Genomic DNA, 17,557 nt, shown 5'->3' with positions numbered 1-17,557 from the left:
TAGTTTTTTTTTGTTTTGCTTTGTTTTGTTTTGTTTTGTTTTTTGAGATGGAGTCTTGCTCTGTCACCCAGGCTAGAGTGCAGTGGCACAATCTTGGCTCACTGCAACCTCCACCTCCCAGGTTCAAGCAATTTTTCTGCCTTAGCCTTCTGAATAGCTGGGATTACAGGCGCCCGCCACTGTGCCCAGCTAATTTTTGTATTTTTAGTAGAGACAGGGTTTCGTCATGTTGGCCAGGCTGGTCTCGAACTCCTGACCTCAGGTGATCCACCTGCCTTGGCCTCCCAAAGTGCTAAGATTACAGGAATGAGCCACAATGCCTGGCCACATAAGTTCTTAAAGACCCTGTAATTTTTGGAGAGTTAATTTATTATGGGATCTCTCCATGCTTGTTATTTTACATTGGTTATAATAATTTACCTTTTTGGAACTAGACAGATTAAATAAAATATTGGAAATTCTTTCAGAACCAGGACAAAGAGGGTTATTTAAAGAGGCTAATCATTGTGTTATTTAATAAGTAATTATAAAGATTAAGAAACATGAATAACTTTTGAACCTTTTGTCTTCAAGATCTGGTCTCTGGCTATTCTTCTTTTGAGTAAGAAATATAAACAGCTTCCTCATATGCTTACAACTAATTTACTCATTGCTCAGGTTAGTAAAACTACTGATATTTAGAACTATGTTTTTCTAGTGGATTATTCTACTGTAGAGGAGAAAATAACTTTGCTAGGTTTTTCCAGTTATGAAGTCAGAAGTATTACCAAATGCAGTCAATTACAGTTTGATTACAACTAGTATATGCCTAACATATTTAATATTGCAAAATGTCTTAAACTATCTAAAGTTGAGGCTAATAATGGCATTTGATAACTTTGCATTTTTTAATAGAAACAATTTAATCATTAATAATTGAACTCTTTCACAATCATTTTTCTAATTAATCTTTGCATGTCTCAAATTATAATGGAAAGAACTTTAGCAATTTTAATGTAAGCCATTACTAAATACAGGTATAAAATTAATATTTAGAATGTAGTCATCTGTTTCAATTGGATATGTATATTGTCAAAGGCTCTGTTATAAAATGGATTTTCAACATAAAGTTTGAAGTTTTAGTATAAGTAGCGTGTAATACTTGATAATTATTCACAAAAAAATTTTAAACAAATAATATTTGCTGTGAATGAAAGATGAATATGGCTGGCTTAATTGGAATTTTCTGTTGCAGTATTGAATTATATGGTTTTCTTAGCTATTTACAAAGTCTTTTAATAATTTTTTCCTTAGTCTATTGCCTGTGCTGGAATGATGATATGGAATTTTGTTAAAGAAAAAAATTTTGTTGGACAAATTTTGGTGTTTGTTCTATTGTACAGCTCCCTCTATAGCACCTACCTGTGGACAGGTGAGTTGGATTATGAATGGAAATTGAGATCTGTTCCCCACCCCACCCCATTCCTAATAGCCCTGAGCTTCTACTGATCTATTTGAAGTCTGGTAGTACAGGATCAAGGCATGCACTGAGGCAGATCCGCCCACCCACGGAGGCCATCGGCAAAGCTGAGTTCTGTTTCCTAATGTACTCTATTCCTGCCTGGGCTCAGAGCCTTGTCCAGTCACATGGTCCTTTTCCCCAGGGCCTGTGGCTCTAGGCTGCTGTCAGTGCTGCTCCCTTTTGGAGACAAGAGGGAAGATACTGTAGGCAGATGGAGAAAGGCGGGAATGGGAAAGATGCGTGAGGTGTGTTCCAGAGCTCACTATCGAGTCCTGCTGAACAGGGAAATTCTGGCTCTGCCTCATGCAAATTACTTAACTTTTGAAACCTCAGTTTCCTCATTTGTAAAACTAGGTTACAGCACCTTACAGAGTTACTTTGAGGACAAAATGAAATGTGAGTATTTATGTCTGGTACATGGTAGGCACTAAATAAATGGAACTATGTTAGTTATTAAATAGAAGAATTAGAGGTAATAAGAGAAGAAGAAAACTAAGGGAATAAAAAGGCATGGAAATAGAGAAGGACCCAGTGAGAAAGACTGTTTCTCATTTCAGCTGGCTCCAAAAAGGATATTCAAAATGTTGTAGCACATTGCTATTTTGAAGTATAATATTTATGTGGATGCATGCATTCTGGTATGTTTGTGAAAAATTCTGTCTGGCTGTTTTGTATTCATCCTACAAATTTGAACCTATAAAATGGCACATGAAAGGAAATAGTAGAATGGTAGGAGGTAGGTGTCAGGAAGTGGCCACAAAGGACGGACCTTTGATTTCATGCCTTCAGGATCAAAAGCAGGTCCCATCTCAGTCAATAGCCTTTTGAAGTGAAGCAACAATGTGGTGAGGAATCATGGAATGAAAAATTCAGCACAAACAGAAGATGGTTTGTGCTTCTTAAAGGCAACTACATCTTGCATAGCATGAGTTTTTATGCCATGTCAAATTAAAAGAGCCTAAAGACTTTATATTTCAAAATATCGATGGACCAACTTGATGTCTAATAACTAGGCTTATTCAGGTTAACTTTATAATCAGAATAAGAGAGCAGCAACTAGATCAATCAATTAAAATGTCCTAAGTCTCTCTGAAACCCCCTTCAAGCATGCACGCCAAAGTCTATTCAAAGAAGTCGTTCTGAATTCCCAAAACCCAATAAAGGTGCCCTTTAACCATCAGATTATTATGCTATGACAGAATTTTAGACCTGAAAATGTCATTTTAAGTCATCCCATTCGATCATTTTTAGTTCTACTCATTTTCATACCATCCTCACAATTTTTGCCATATCTGCATACTACTTGTTCTTTTTTCCTTAAAATTGATTTACTTTTTTTTAAACTTTAATCAGTTGAGCCTTATATCAGTAAAATCCCAGGTTTCATTTGCTAATTAGTTTTTTTCAAATATGCATTAAAATAAACATATAACTAGTCAAAACATTTTCACCTTTGTGACACCTATAATCTCTACACCTTAGGAAACACTGGTCTAACTTAAATCCTTCATTTTGCAAACTGAGAAATAGGCCCAAAAAGATAGACTGATTTAGGCAGCAGCTCTCACAGCTTCAGTGAGACATCCAGGGCTAGCTGGATTCTGCCTGTTTGTATACAGTTCTTTTCACAAGGCAGGAGTGATGCACATTAGAATTTTAAAGACTGCCTTTGCTACTGTAACAAAGATGGCACCCTTTTGTGATTGGTTACTTGTTTCCCTGGCACTGCAACTACACAGTGTACAAATGGATTGAGGGAGGAAAAGTGGTAAAGAAAACCAATTCTCAAGGACCTCAATGTCAATTTATATTAAATCTAGCACAGTGTTATTTAATCTGGACAATCTTAAATCTAGGTATGTATTCTTTATATACAGCTAATATGCAATTCTAAAACCAAAGCAAATTCACAGATTCTATTCAAACAAAACTACAAACCCAGTAATTCTAATTAGCAACATTAATTAACACGACAAAGGATCTTGTTTTGCTAATGTAAATCATAGCTTGCAACATAAAATGGAACTCACTGCTATGGCTTTTTTGCCTTGCCTTTACTTCCATATGTGGGGTTTTGACCTTGTTATCTCACTGATATTCTTTCTTCAAACTACCATTTCATTTGGACTGTGTGTTGTAATATCATTTGGCCTTCACTTGACTCAAACTTAATATAAAACCCATTGTAAGCTCTGGCCAGGCACAGTGGCTCATGCCTGTAATCCCAACACTTTGGGAGATCCAGGCAGGAGGATCGCTTGAGGCCAGTAGTTCGAGACTAGCTTGGGCAATATAGTAAGACCCTCTCTCTATAAAAAATTTGAAAATTAGCTTTGCATGCTGGTACATGCCTGTAGTCCCAGCTACTCAGGAGGCTGAGGCAGGAGGATCCCTTGAGCCCAGAATTTTGAGCTGTAATTGTGCTACTGTACCCCAACCTGGGTAAAAAAGTGAGACCCCCATCTCTAAAATAAAATAAAAATAAACCCAATGTAAATTCTGAAATCATGAGACTGCACGTTGGTTGCAAGGTGGATACACAGCTGACTACCATTGAAAAAAGAAAAAAGAAAAAAAAGACTTAAAATTTCTCATAGAAATTCTCAGATCCTGAAGAATATGTCTTAGGTACCCTAGGGTACCTAGGGACCTAGGGGTCCACAAATCTGAGTTTGAGAAACTGATTCAAGAAACAAAGAATTTAGCTTGTGTCAAAAGGCTAGGTTTCTAGTCTCACTCTGCCCTCTGCTGGCTGTATGACTTGGGCAAACCCTCATTTCCACATTTAAGGTGCTCATTTAAAAATAGAGGTCCCTTTCAACTTTAAAGTTCTAAGATCCTATAACTATGTAGAATTTATTAAATAAAATGTTACTTGTATACATAATTACATATAAGTTGTAAGGAAAGTTCAAGAACTTCAAAACATTTGTGTTTGTATTAAATTCAGTGTGTTTGTATTAAGTGCTATCATTATACTTAGGGCGTTTTCTAAAAACATAACCTGGGTAAGAGTTGCCCATACTTCTTAGCACCAGAAGAGGGGGATGTTTTTATTTTTAGAATTGTCCTGTATTCAGTTAAAAAATGTTTTTCCAGCTGGGCATAGTGGCTTATGCCTATAATTCCAGAACTTTGGGAGGCCAAGGCAGGTGGATCACTTGAGGCCAGGAGTTCAAGACCAGCATGAGCAACATGGTGAAACCCATCTCTACTAAAAATACAAAATTAGCCTGACATGGTGGTGCACACCTGTAATCCCAGCTACTTGTTTGGCTAAGGCATGAAAATTGCTTGAACCCGGGAGGCAGAGGTTGCAGTGAACCAAGATCATGCCACTGAACTCCAGCCTGGGCAACAGAGTAAGACTCTGTCTAAAGAAAAAAAAATGTTTTTCAGTTATACTTAGATTCCAAACACATGAATCAAAACAATAAAATGATTAGGGCTTTTGGAAAGAAATACTTCTCCAGACGCAGTGGCTCATGCCTGTAATCCCAGTACTTTGGGAGGCAGAAGTGGGAGGATCCACTGAGCTCAGGAGTTCAATACCAGCTAGGGCAACATAGTGTGACTCTGTCTCTACAAAAAAAAAAAAATTCTTATTTAGCCAGGCATGGTGGCATGTGGCTGTGGTCCCAGCTACTCAGGAGGCTGAGGTGGAAGGATTACTTGAACCCAGAGGTCAAGGCTGCAGGGAGCTGTGACCACACCTCTGCACCCCAGCCTGGGCAACAGAGTGAGACCCTATCCAAAAAACAAACAACAAAAACCAGAGAGAAAATAAAATAAATCCTCACAGATAAAAAGAATTGAGTAAAGAAACAATATATGAGGGAAACAATGAATGATTTTGAATTAAAACTTGCTTCAAAATATTGAGGATAGCATTTATTTAGAAGGAATAAATTCTAAAGCAAAAACCACACACTACTATGAAATAAGCTTGGTTTAAAAAAATAAAAAGGAAATAAAGTTTCATGAAGTCTGATCAATGTTGAGTAACTGTCTCTCTTTCAATCTTCTTATTCTTAGGCCTTCTAGCAATTTCTTTGTTTCTTTTGAAAAAGCGAGAGAGGGTACAAATTCCTGTTGGAATAATCATAATATCTGGCTGGGGGTAAGTTGGTAGTTCTCTGTTTGCTTACACCTTTCCATATAGACAGTTACTATTCATCCTTTCTTTTTCTCTCCCAATATCCCTTGTGATTACAGAATTCCTGCTCTCCTTGTTGGTGTTCTTTTGATAACTGGAAAACACAATGGAGATAGCATTGACTCAGCCTTCTTTTATGGAAAAGAACAGGTGGGAAGAGTTTACTGGCAGTTCTGTTCTTGAGAATGTCTCTTTTTAGCTCGTTATGTGCCTTGCTAGACTTACATTAAAATTAACTTTGAAAATCTATTTCAATTTATTGCATATCAGATTGGTGATCCTATATCACTTTGTCTCATCTAGAACATGAACATTTTACATGTCTAAGTCCATTTTTAGCTGAAGATTTCTAAATGCTTAAAACTTATTGAATGTTCTTAATCACACTTAGGAATTGTGTTTCCTGTGCTGGAGAAAAGAGTGATTAATTTAAAACCATTTAATAAGTTAGCAGTAATAATAAAGGTCAAATTCTTGACTCTTAATCCTATCATAAATATAAATTTCAGGACAAAACGTATCTAGGAAAAATATTCTTGAAAAGCTATAGAGTAAGTGGCTTGTGGGACCTGCAGAATTCTTTAGGGGTGGATTCCAAAGATGTGTTTTTAAAAAGCCTCTCCACATAATTTTGATTTCTTACTCTTTTTTTCTGTTTTGCAATTTTGGATTTTATTGTGTTTTTGTGAGAATAAATAAGATTATACATATAAAAGATTTAGACTAGTCTTGGCATCTGGTTAGTGCTCAATAAATATTAGCTATAATTATTTTTAATATCATTACCAGAAAAACATCTTAGTGACTGAAGTATGCGTGAATTATACGTGAAAGTGAGCAGAAACAGGAGTAAAGAAAACATCGGAGAGAAATCATTTAGATTCCTTGTAAAGGAAACCAGTGGCTATGTTGGTAACCAATTGTTATACAATGAAAGCAGCATCTAAAACCTTGTGTAATTACAAGCAAACCCTAATTTCTCTCCAAGTAACTTACATTCCTTATATACACTTACCTTTTTAAAAGAGCTACTGTTCTAGAGTGTTTAAAACTGTGGAGATATATTGTCCATCAAAAATGTGCCCTAAGATGGCCAGGTGCGGTGGCTCACACCTGTAATCCCAGCAGTTTGGGAGGCCGAGGCGGGTGGGTCACGAGATCAGGAGATTGAGACCATCCTGGCTAACATGGTGAAACCCTGTCTCTACTAAAAAATACAAAAAATTAGCTGGGTGTGGTGGCGGGCACCTGTAGTCCCAGCTACTCAGGAGGCTGAGGCAGGAGAATGGCGTGAACCTGGGAGGAAGAGGTTGCAGTGAGCCAAGATTGTGTCGCTGCACTCCAGCCTGGGCGACAGAGCAAGACTCCATCTCAAAAAAAAAAAAAAAAAAAATGTGCCCTAAGATTATCAAGATGAAGTTGTGAAAAGTGGCCTGATATCTTTTTTTCATGTTGGCAGATGATCACCACAGCGGTCACCCTGTTCTGCAGCATCCTGATAGCTAGCATATCCCTCATGTGCATGAACCGGACTGCCCAAGCAGGAAGCTATGAAGGTTTCGATCAGTCTCAGAGCCACAAAGTGGTGGAGCCTGGAAATACTGCTTTTGAGGAGAGTCCAGCACCAATAAATGAACCAGAACTTTTTACAAGCTCTATTCCAGAAACAAGTATGATCTTTTTAATTTTATTTTTATTTATTTGAGACAGAATCTTGCTCTATCATCCAGGCTGGAGTGCAGTGGCATGATCTCAGCTTACTGCAACCTCCGCCTCCTGTGTTTAAGCAGTTCTGCCACCTGAGCCTCCAGAGTAGCTAGGACTACAGATGCCTGCCACCATGCCCTGCTAATTTTTGTATTTTTAGTAGAGATGGGGTTTCGCCATGTTGCCCAGGCTGGTCTCGACCTGCTGAGCTCAGGCGATTCACCCGCCTCGGCCTCCCACAGTGCTGGGATTACAGGCATGAGCCAGCCTGATCTTTAAATATAAAGAAACTGCTACATGCCTTTATAGCATGTATCCTAAATGTTTTGTTTATGGGAAACTTCCTTGAACTAGTTTGAATATCATGAGTGCTTGTCAAATGAAGAATTTGAATCACAGTCAACAAACTTGCTTGTAAAATTATTCATTAGATTTTTGTTTATAAGTCTTATTGTGAGTATACACTTTTGTTAAATCCTAAAACTTCCCTGGACCTGAGAATATAGAAAAAAGTAGCAACTGAAGGAAGGCCCTAACTAGGAAACGAAGCACATACATAAGTTAATTTAACAATATTGTATCAGGCAAGCACCATCAATAATATGAACTAAAGGAGGCCTGTTTGAAGCCAGATTAATGATATAAGTCAGTTTTGGGCAAACTATAGTCCATAGGCCAAATCTGGCCCACCACCTGTTTTTGTATGGTCCACCAGCTAAAAATGTTTTTTTTTCTTTGTTTGTTTCTTTATTTATTTATTTTTGCCACAGAGTCTCACTCTGTTACCCAGGGTGGAGTGCAGTGGTGCGATCTTGGCTCACCGTAACCTCCACCTCCTGGGTTCAAGCAATTCGCCTGTCTCAGCCTCCCCAGTAGCTGGGACTACAGTCGCATGCCACCACGCCTGGCTAATTTTTGTATTTTTAGTAGAGATGGGGTTTCACCATATTGGTCAGGCTGGTCTAGAACTCCTGACCTCAGGTGATCCACCTGCCTCGGCCTCCCAATGTGCTGGGATTACAGGTGTGAGCCACTGCACCCAGCCTAAAAATGTTTTTTACATTTTTAAAGGGTTGAAGAAAAATTAAAAGAAGACAAATATTTCGTGACTCTTAAAAACTACATGAAATTTTAATTTCATGTCCATAATTTTATTGAAACATAGCCATGCTCATTCATTTATATATCATCTATGGCTACCTTCATGCTATAATGGCAGAGTTGAGTCTTCGGGGCCTATACTAAGGCAGTAGGTATTGGATAAACAGGAGAGGCCAAACTCAGGCAAAGTTGTATTGACAGGGTTTGGTAATTGATTAGAAGCTGGGTGTGGGCTAAGAGAGAAACTGAGAACGACTTCCAGAAATCTAGTTTAAGTGAATGTATAATTGTGGGTATTACCTAAGAAGAATTCAGAGAGAACAGAATATGTAGGGGAAGATAATGAGTTCAATTTGACCCTTCTAAGTTTGAGATGCATGAGACACCAAGGATTCATTTTAGTTTCTCAGTGTACCTCTTAAAATGGGATGCTTAAATCTGAGTATAACATTCCAGTTACCATGGTCCTAGGACACAGTGAGCATTCAATATTTGATGAATGCTTGTTGACTGAAGAGTAAGAGAATCATTCCTGTCCTTACTTAGAAAAGAAACTTTTAATTCTGCCTAACATTGCATTAACTTACTCTGATGATTTCATCTTGAATTTATGAGCGACTAAAAACCTGCCTCCCACCCCGAGTACATTACTGAACAGTTTCTCTCCAATCCTGAATTTTTGCATCTGGCTTTTAAAAGTCTAGGACAAAGCTGGGTATGGTTGCTCACACCTGTAACCCCAGCACTTTGGAAGGATTGCTTGAGCCCAGGAGTTCAAGACCAGCCTGGGCAACATAGTGAGACCCTGACTCTACAAAAAATAAAAAATTAGCTGGATGTGGTGGTACACACCTGTAGTCCTAGCTACTCAGGAGGCTGAGGCAAGAGGATTGCTTGAGCCCAGGAGGTCGAAGCTGCAGTGAGCCATGGTCACGCCACAGCAATCCAGCCTGGGCAATAGACGTGATCCTGTCTTTAAAAAAAAAGTCAAGGCCTGGTGCGGTGGCTCACACCTCTAATCCCAGAACTTTGGGAGGCTGAGGTGGGCGGATCACAAGGTCAGGAGTTTGAGATCAGCCTGGCTAACATGGTGACACACCATCTCTACTAAAAATACAAAAATTAGCTAGGTGTGGTGGCGAGTGCCTGTAATCCCAGCTACTCCAGAGGCTGAGGCAGAAGAATCACTTGAACCAGGGAGGCAGAGGTTGCAGTGAGCTGAGATCGTGCCACTGCATTCCAGTGTGGACGACAGAGCAAGACTCTGTCTCAAAAAAAGTCTAAGACAGGACTTCAGTATTTGCCTAAGCCTATCAGGACTGAGATTTCTTTGTGTCTTGATTTGTAATCAAATATATTAACTTATTTATTGTATGGTGCTTCTCTTCTCTTCTTCTCTTCTTTTGAAACAAAGTCTTTCTCTTCTTTTGAAACAAAGTCTTTCTCTGTCTCTCAGGCTGGAGCGCAGTGGAGCAGTCTTGGCACACTGCAACTTCCACCTCCTGGGTTCAAGTAATCCTCCCTCTTCAGCTTCCCAAGTAGCCGGGTCTACAGGTGTGTGCCACCATGCCTGGCTAATTTTTGTATTTTTAGTAGAGGTGGGGTTTCACCATGTTGGCCAGGCTGGTCTCGAACTTCTGACCTCCAGTGATCTGTCCGCGTCAGCCTCCCAAAGTGCTGGGAATACAGGCATGAGCCACTGCGCCTGGCCCAGTTTTCTTTTTTAAAAGAAATAAAACTTACCAATAAAGTCAGAATGTTTGTTAGAATCTTTCATTCCTGTTAACTCCAGAAGTAACCACTATTATGAATTTGGATTGTATCCTTCCAGAGCACAATTTTACTATACTTTTACAATATGTGTGGTTTTCCATCAACAATATATAGTATTTTTATATGCTTTTACATTTTTATATAAATCTTATACTGTAGTTGTCTTCTTGCACTCAATATTTTTGAATTCATTTTGTAGATGTAATCAATTATATGCATATACCAAATTTTATTTATTAATTTCCTTACTGATGGATTAAGTTGCTTTAAAATATTTTGCTGTTAGAAACAATGCTGTAATGAACAGCTTTATTCACATCTCCTTGAGTATACATCAAGATACATCAAGATTATACCTAGGATGTTGCTGAGTGCAGTGTTTCACACCTGTAATTCTAGCACTTTGGGAGGCTGAGGCAGGTGAATTGCCTAAGCTCAGGAGTTGGAGACCAGCCTGGGCAACATGGCAAAACCCATCTCTACAAAAAATAAAAAATTAGCTAGGCATGGTGGCATGTGCCTGTAGTCCGAGCTACTCAGGAGGCTGAGGTGGGAGGATCACCAGAGCCTGGAAAGCAGAGGCTGCAGTAAGCCAAGAGTGCACCACTGCACTCTGGCCTGGGAAACGGAGCGAGACACTGTCTCAAAAAAAAAAAAAATTATACCTAGGATGGTAATTCCTGGGTCACAGGAAATAGGTAAGTTCCCATGGCTTTAATGTGAACGCTTTGTACTTTGTTCCTAATGTTGCATCTCTAACCTGACCCCTTTATACAGATCCAATCCCAGATTTCCTGCTGTCTACACATATATTATTTATATCTCAGCCAGGCGTGGTGGCTCACACCTGTAATCCCAGAACTTTGGGAAGCCAAGGCAAGCAGATCACTTGAGGTCAGGTGTTTGAGACCAGCCTGGCCAACATGGTGAAACCCCGTCTCTACTAAAAATACAAGAATTTGCCAGGCTGTGGTGGCAGATGCCTGTAGACCCAGCTACTCGGGAGGCTGAGGCATGAGAATCGCTTGAACCTGGGAGGCAGAGGTTGCAGTGAGCCAAGATTGTGCCACTGCACTCCAGCCTGGGTGACAGAGCGAAACTTCATCTAAAAAAAAATAAAAAATTATTTACATCTCTTTCTGAATATGTGGACAGCACTTGTTCTCTTTGTCAAAGGTACTGGAGCTTTTTAAACAATTATCTTTCTTTTAGTGGTTCTATCATTCTTTAGAACTTCCCAGCTCAGCAACATCTCTGCTGTTTCCCCTTGAGGTGAATTAGCCATTCAGGGCATGGAGTTCTCCCTCTGCAGGGTCCCCCTCCTCCCCCTGACCTCCCATCTCCCCACTTGGGCCTCCAGTCTCTCTGCTGGATTCTTGTAATTCCCTCCTAACTGAACTTCCTGTTTCTTGTCACTCTGGTCCAGTCTGTTTTATAAGGGAAATGGCCAAATTAACCTTCCTCACAGAGTTCTGGCCACATCAGGCTCCTGCTTCAGAGGCTGCAAGGGCCTTGCAGTGCCCGTGATGCCCAAAGTGCTGCACATAGTGCCCAAGCCCTTCCACTGCCAGCCATATCCCTCTCCGAGCCTATTCTGCCACCTCTCCCTGCAGCTGCCTGAACTACCCAGTGAACCTTCCATTCTTTGGTCCGTCCAGCACTCGGCACTCATGTTATCACTTCTCTTCAGGGCCTTTAAAACCGAAGCTCACTAATTTCTTTGTTTGGTCATTTGTTGTGTTTTTGTTGTTGTTGTTGTTGTTATTTTTATTTTTATTTTTTTGAGATGGAGTCTCGCTTTGTCGCCCAGGCTGGAGATCATTGTGTAATGATCAAATCAGGGTAATTAGCATATCTATCACTTCAAAATGTATAATTTCTTTGTTGTAGGAACATACAAAATCCTCTCTTCTATTTTGAGATGTACAGTATCTTTGTTGACTATAGCCACCATACTGTATGATAGGGCACTAGAACTTATTCTAATGTAACTTTGTACCTGTTGACCCCATCCCTGCCACCCCCTACCCGCCCAAGTATCCGGTACCCACTACTCATCCTTCCTTCCTTTCCCTTCCTTCTCTTCCTTCCTTTCCCTTCCTTCCCTTCCTTCCTTTTCCTTCCTTTCCCTTCCTTCCTTTTCCTTCTTTTCCTTCCTTTCCCTTCCTTCCCTTCCCTTCCTTCCCTTTCCTTCCCTTTCCTTCCTTTCCCTTCCTTCCTCTCCCTTCCTTTTCCTTCCTTCCCTTCCCTTTCTTCCCTTCCTTTCCTTTCCTTCCTTTCCCTTCCTTCCCTCCCTCCCTCCCTCCTTCCCTCCTTCCCTCCTTCCCTTCTTCCTTCCTTCCTTCCTTCTTTCCCCAGGCTGGAGTGTGACTGCTCCCTGTAATCTTGAACTCCTGGACTCAAGCAGTCCTCCCACCTCATCCTCCCAAGAAGCTGTACTATAGGCATATGCCAGCATGCCCAGCTATTTTTTAAAAAGCTTTTTGTAAAGACAGAGTCTTGCTGTATTACCCAGGCTGATCTTAGGTTCCTAGCCTCAGCTGGGCATGGTGGCTCACACCTGTAATCCCAGCACTTTGGGAGGCCGAGGCGGGCAGATCGCCTGAGGTCGGGAGTTCTAGACCAGCCTGGCCAGCATGGTGAAACCCTGTCTCTACTAAAAATTCAAAAATTAGCTGGGCCTGGTGGCAGGTGCCTGTAATCCCAGCTACTCGGAAGCTGAGGCAGGACAATCGCTTGAACCCAGGAGACGGAGGTTGCAGTGAGCCAAGATTGTGCCACTGCACTCCAGCCTGGGCAACAGAGTGAGACTCCACCTCAAAAAACAAAAAAACAAAACAAAACAAAAAAAATTCCTAGCCTTAAGTGATCCTGCCACCTCAGCCTCCTGAAGCAACAGGTGTAAGCTACCATGCCTGGCCACACTCAGTGCTTCTATGAGATTTAAGTTTTTTTAATTTTGTATATGAGTGAGAACATTTGAATACTTTTGGATAGATACCATGTGAAAACTATTGAGGCTACATGGGAAGTGTGTGTGAGTGGATTTTGTTTTGTTTTCTTTGGCATTTCTTAAAATTGTCCATTTATGTTGTGGTTGGGCTCTACTCTCACATACTATTTGATTGATATAGGTTGCTGCTCCTGCTCCATGGGAAATGGTGAATTACACTGCCCATCAATAGAGCCAATAGCAAACACAAGCACCAGTGAGCCTGTGATTCCTTCGTTTGAGAAAAGTAAGTGCCTCTGGACTATGAGGATGGGATTAAGGGACAGAAGATTCCTTATTCTTTTTTTTTTTTTTTTTTTTTGAGACGGAGTCTTGCTCTGTCACCCAGACTGGAGTGCAGTGGCGCGATCTTGGCTCACTGCAAGCTGTGCCTCCCAGGTTCACGCCATTCTCCTGCCTCAGCCTCCTGAGTAGCTGGGACTACAGGCGCCCACCACCATGCCCAGCTAATTTTTTGTATTTTTAGTAGAGACGGAGTTTCACTGTGTTAGCCAGAACGGTCTCGATCTCCTGACTCGTGATCTGCCTGCCTCGGCCTCCCGAAGTGCTGGGATTACAGGCGTGAGCTACCACGCCCAGCCAGAAGATTCCTTATTCTTATCCCTCAAAAGAACTCTACATAGAATATCTATAGAAGTTACAAACATCAAGAATATAGATCCTCAATTAAGAGCAAAGAAGTGCTAATAGGGAATAATTGTGTATAGACAGAATACTCACTTTAAAAAATAAAGTTCTCACAAAGTGCTAATAGGTAGTGTCATACACACATTTTCCAATAAATTTAACCCAAGTGACAAATCCAGGAAGTTTGCCCTAAAGGGCATTTTGGTGGGAGGTGGAGAGAGGGAAGCTTTTTTCTTGTTTTAGAAACAGGCTTTTCCCCCATTCTCATCCCCTAGGACCAGGACTAATTAATTAGTTCTTAATTATATTTTGAATCTTTATGCTTTAAATATGGCCATTCTTATAAAATAAGGAACAAACACCTTTAAAAGTAATAACCTCTTGGCCAGGCAAGGTGGCTCACGCCTGTAATCCCAGCACTTTGGGAGGCCGAGGTGGGTGGATCACAAGGTCAGGAGTTCGAGACCAGCCTGGCCAACATGGTGAAACCCCGTCTCTAATGAAAATACAAAAATTAGTTGGGTGTGGTGGTGGGCACCTGTAATCCCAGCTATTTGGGAGGCTGAGGCAGGAGAATTGCTTGAACACAGGAGGCGGAGGTTGCAGTGAGCCAAGATCACGCCACTGCACTGCAACCTGGGTGACAGAGCAAGACTCCATCTAGGGAAAAGAAAAAAAAAAGTAATAACCTTTTGACTAAGAGGCTGAATTACATTTGTGGCCTAAATTTCAAATTATTCAAAACAACCGAACATACTTATGTGGAATTGCAGTGCATTTTTCATTGATTATACTTGTTTATAATCAAACTAAAAAGGGAAACCCCCAAAAATGCTCTTTTTGATAAGGCCTATGTCAACTGTATTATTGCTAAAGGCATTATGTTTTTATATAAGAAATGTAAGGATTATAGAAAACAATGTATGCAAATCACTTAGCACAGTATGTGGTATACATAGTAAATGCTCATTAAAATATGTAGTAGCAGTAGTAATTATTGTTATTCAGATGGGATTTATATTTGGCTATCTGCTGGCAAGGAGTGAATCTTAAATAATAATAGAATTCACATTTCCATAAAAAGTAGTGAAAACATATCAGATATGAAACATTCACTGACTTTTTTTTCTTTTACAAGAAACCCTTTCTGGCAGTTACACTGTCTTTGTTTTATCTGTCTGCTTTTTTTCTAAAATCGTTTCTTTACATCAGAATTCCCAAGGTTTTCCTCCTTATTGTTATCTCCCTACACAATATACCTAGTAGTAAAATCCATTAACAAATTCAACATGTAATCTGATTTGGCAAATTTCTTTTTCCCTCCCCAAATCTCCTTAGGCTTTGCTTATCTGTCATTTTCTTCATTAATAATGTTGATTCTTGGCTGAGCGTGGTGGCTCACTCCTATAATCCCAGCACTTTGGGTGGCAAAGGCAAGAGGATTGTGCTTGAGCCCAGGAGTTCAAGACTAGCCTGGGCAACATAGCCAGACCCTATCTCTACAAAGAATCAAAAAAATTAGCTGAATGCAGTGGCTCATGCCTGTAATCCCAGCTACCCAGGAGGCTGAGGTGGGAGGATCGCTTGAGCCCAGGAGTTTGCAGCTGCAATAGGCCATGATCATGTCTGAGCAACAGAGCAAGACCCTGTCTCAAAAATAAACAAACAAAATGTTGATCGTTGAAAATTCCCTTAAATTATAGGGGCTTGGATTTTCTGATCATATTTTATAAAAATTATATAGAATGAGAGCCATTATATAGGGACTTCATCTAATCATACAATTTAGTATCATCCCTAAGCCTAAAATAAAGCCTGAAGGAAATTAAACCATGGGCAAATTAGAATTTTTAGAGTTGACAATATAATTTATTCTCTACCCCTTGGCATAGTACAAAGGCAAAAATAAGTATCACATTTAGATTGTTGAATGGCAACAATGTATGAAAAAGCAAATGAAAGATAGTAAGATTTATTTTTATCCATTTTTGTAATATCTGTACAGAAAAATTTTTTTTTTTTTTTTGAGATGGAGTCTCACTCTGTCATCCAGGCTAGAGTGCAGTGGCGCAATCTTGGCTCACTGCAACCTCTGCCTCCTGGGTTCAAGCAATTCTCCTGCCTCAGCCTCCCAAGTAGCTGGGATTACAGGCACCTGCCACCACACCCAGCTAATTTTTTTTTGTATTTTTAGTAGACACGGGGTTTCACCATGTTGGCCAGGCTGGTCTCAAACTCCTGACCTCAAGTGATCCTCCCACCTCGGCCTCCCAAAGTGCTGGGATTACAGGCGTCAGCTGCCGTGCCTGGCTTGTACACAATATTTTAAAACCAGATTTATTATATATAGGTATACTTCCAGGATTTTTCCACACATATATACAAATAATTTTTATTCAAATAGGATCATACTACAGAGACAGTTTGGCAACCTACTTTCTTTATACTTAGCAACATTATGAACCTTCCCCCATGCCATCAGCAATTGTGCTAGACCATGTTTAATGGGTATACATGGCCTTTTCTAAAATGTGGTTTTAGGAAATACAAATTTTTTCTTTTAGCTTGAGGGCAAGAGCTATAGAATTGTGGTTTTTAATCACTGACTTGTATAAGACTATATGTTGGACTAGACACCTATTTTGTAAAAAAAATGTTTTTCTTTGCTTTTTCTCCCATATATAGAATGGAGCTAAGGTAGAAAAACAAAGGCTTCCTGTGAAAAGTCCCTCACCTCTATTTTTGGCCAGAAAAGAGTCATGCCTGTGACTTGTGTTTGTATCCATATGTGAACAAAACATGGCATATAATACTTTTATGGTTCCTCAAAGGTGTTTCCTAAGGCAAAGTTTTTTTCAACTTTTACTTTAGATTCAGTGGGTACGTGTGCAGTTTTGCTACCTGGGTATATTGTGTGATGCTGAGGTTTGGGGTACAAACAAATGATCCCATCACCCAGGTACTAAGCATAGTACCCAGTAGTTTTTTAGCCCTCGCCCTCTCCCTCCCTTCCACCTCTCGTAGTCCCCAGTTTCCATCATTACCATCTTTATGTCCATGAGTATCTGATGTTTAGTTCCCACTTATAAGTGAGCACATGCAGCACTTGGTTTTCTGTTTCTGTGTTAATTCACTTAGGATTATGGCCTCCAGATGCATCCATGTTGCTGCAAAGGATATTATTTCATTCTTTTTTTTTTTTTTTTTTCAAGACAGGATCTGGTTCTGCCACCCAGGCTGGAGTGCGCAGCTCACTGCAACTGTTGCCTTCTAGGCTCAAGCCATCATCCCACCTCAGCCTACCAAGTAGCCAGGACTACGGACGTGTGCAACCACGCCTGGCTAATTTTTGTTTTGTTTTGTTTTTGAGATGGAGTCTCGCTCTGTCGTCCAGGCTGGAGTGCAGTGGCACGATCTTGGCTCACTGCAACCTCCGCCTCCCAGGTTCAAGCAATTCTCCTGTCTCAGCCTCCCGAGTAGCTGGGACTACAGGCACCTGCCACCATGCCCGGCTAATTTTTATATTTTTAGTAGAGACGGGATTTCACCATATTGGTCAGGCTGGTGTCAAACTCCTGACCTCAGGTGATCCGCCTACCTCAGCCTCCCAAAGTGCTGGGATTACAGGCTTGAGCCACCGCATCCGGACTTGTTTAGTTTTTTAGAGACAGGGTTTCGC

At 40.4% G+C, this 17,557-nt stretch overlaps 1 protein-coding gene across 4 annotated transcripts in view; it reads left to right on the top strand.

The window, feature by feature from the left end:
* Positions 1-17,557, top strand: part of GPR155 (G protein-coupled receptor 155) — a 54,164-nt gene that overhangs the window by 19,537 nt on the left and 17,070 nt on the right. For all 4 annotated transcript variants that reach the window (XM_019022666.4, XM_055379188.2, XM_063695003.1 and 1 more), the window contains 6 exons: positions 574-657; positions 1,294-1,411; positions 5,537-5,621; positions 5,717-5,807; positions 7,117-7,327; positions 13,373-13,477. In XM_019022666.4, coding sequence (XP_018878211.2) covers positions 574-657; positions 1,294-1,411; positions 5,537-5,621; positions 5,717-5,807; positions 7,117-7,327; positions 13,373-13,477 — 694 coding nt within the window. The remainder of the gene's footprint in view (positions 1-573; positions 658-1,293; positions 1,412-5,536; positions 5,622-5,716; positions 5,808-7,116; positions 7,328-13,372; positions 13,478-17,557) is intronic.

Source organism: Gorilla gorilla, chromosome 11 (assembly GCF_029281585.2).
Source record: "Gorilla gorilla gorilla isolate KB3781 chromosome 11, NHGRI_mGorGor1-v2.1_pri, whole genome shotgun sequence".
NCBI lineage: Eukaryota > Metazoa > Chordata > Mammalia > Primates > Hominidae > Gorilla > Gorilla gorilla.
Note: the sequence above shows the minus strand (reverse complement) of the source record. Positions and strands in the feature narration are given on the sequence as shown.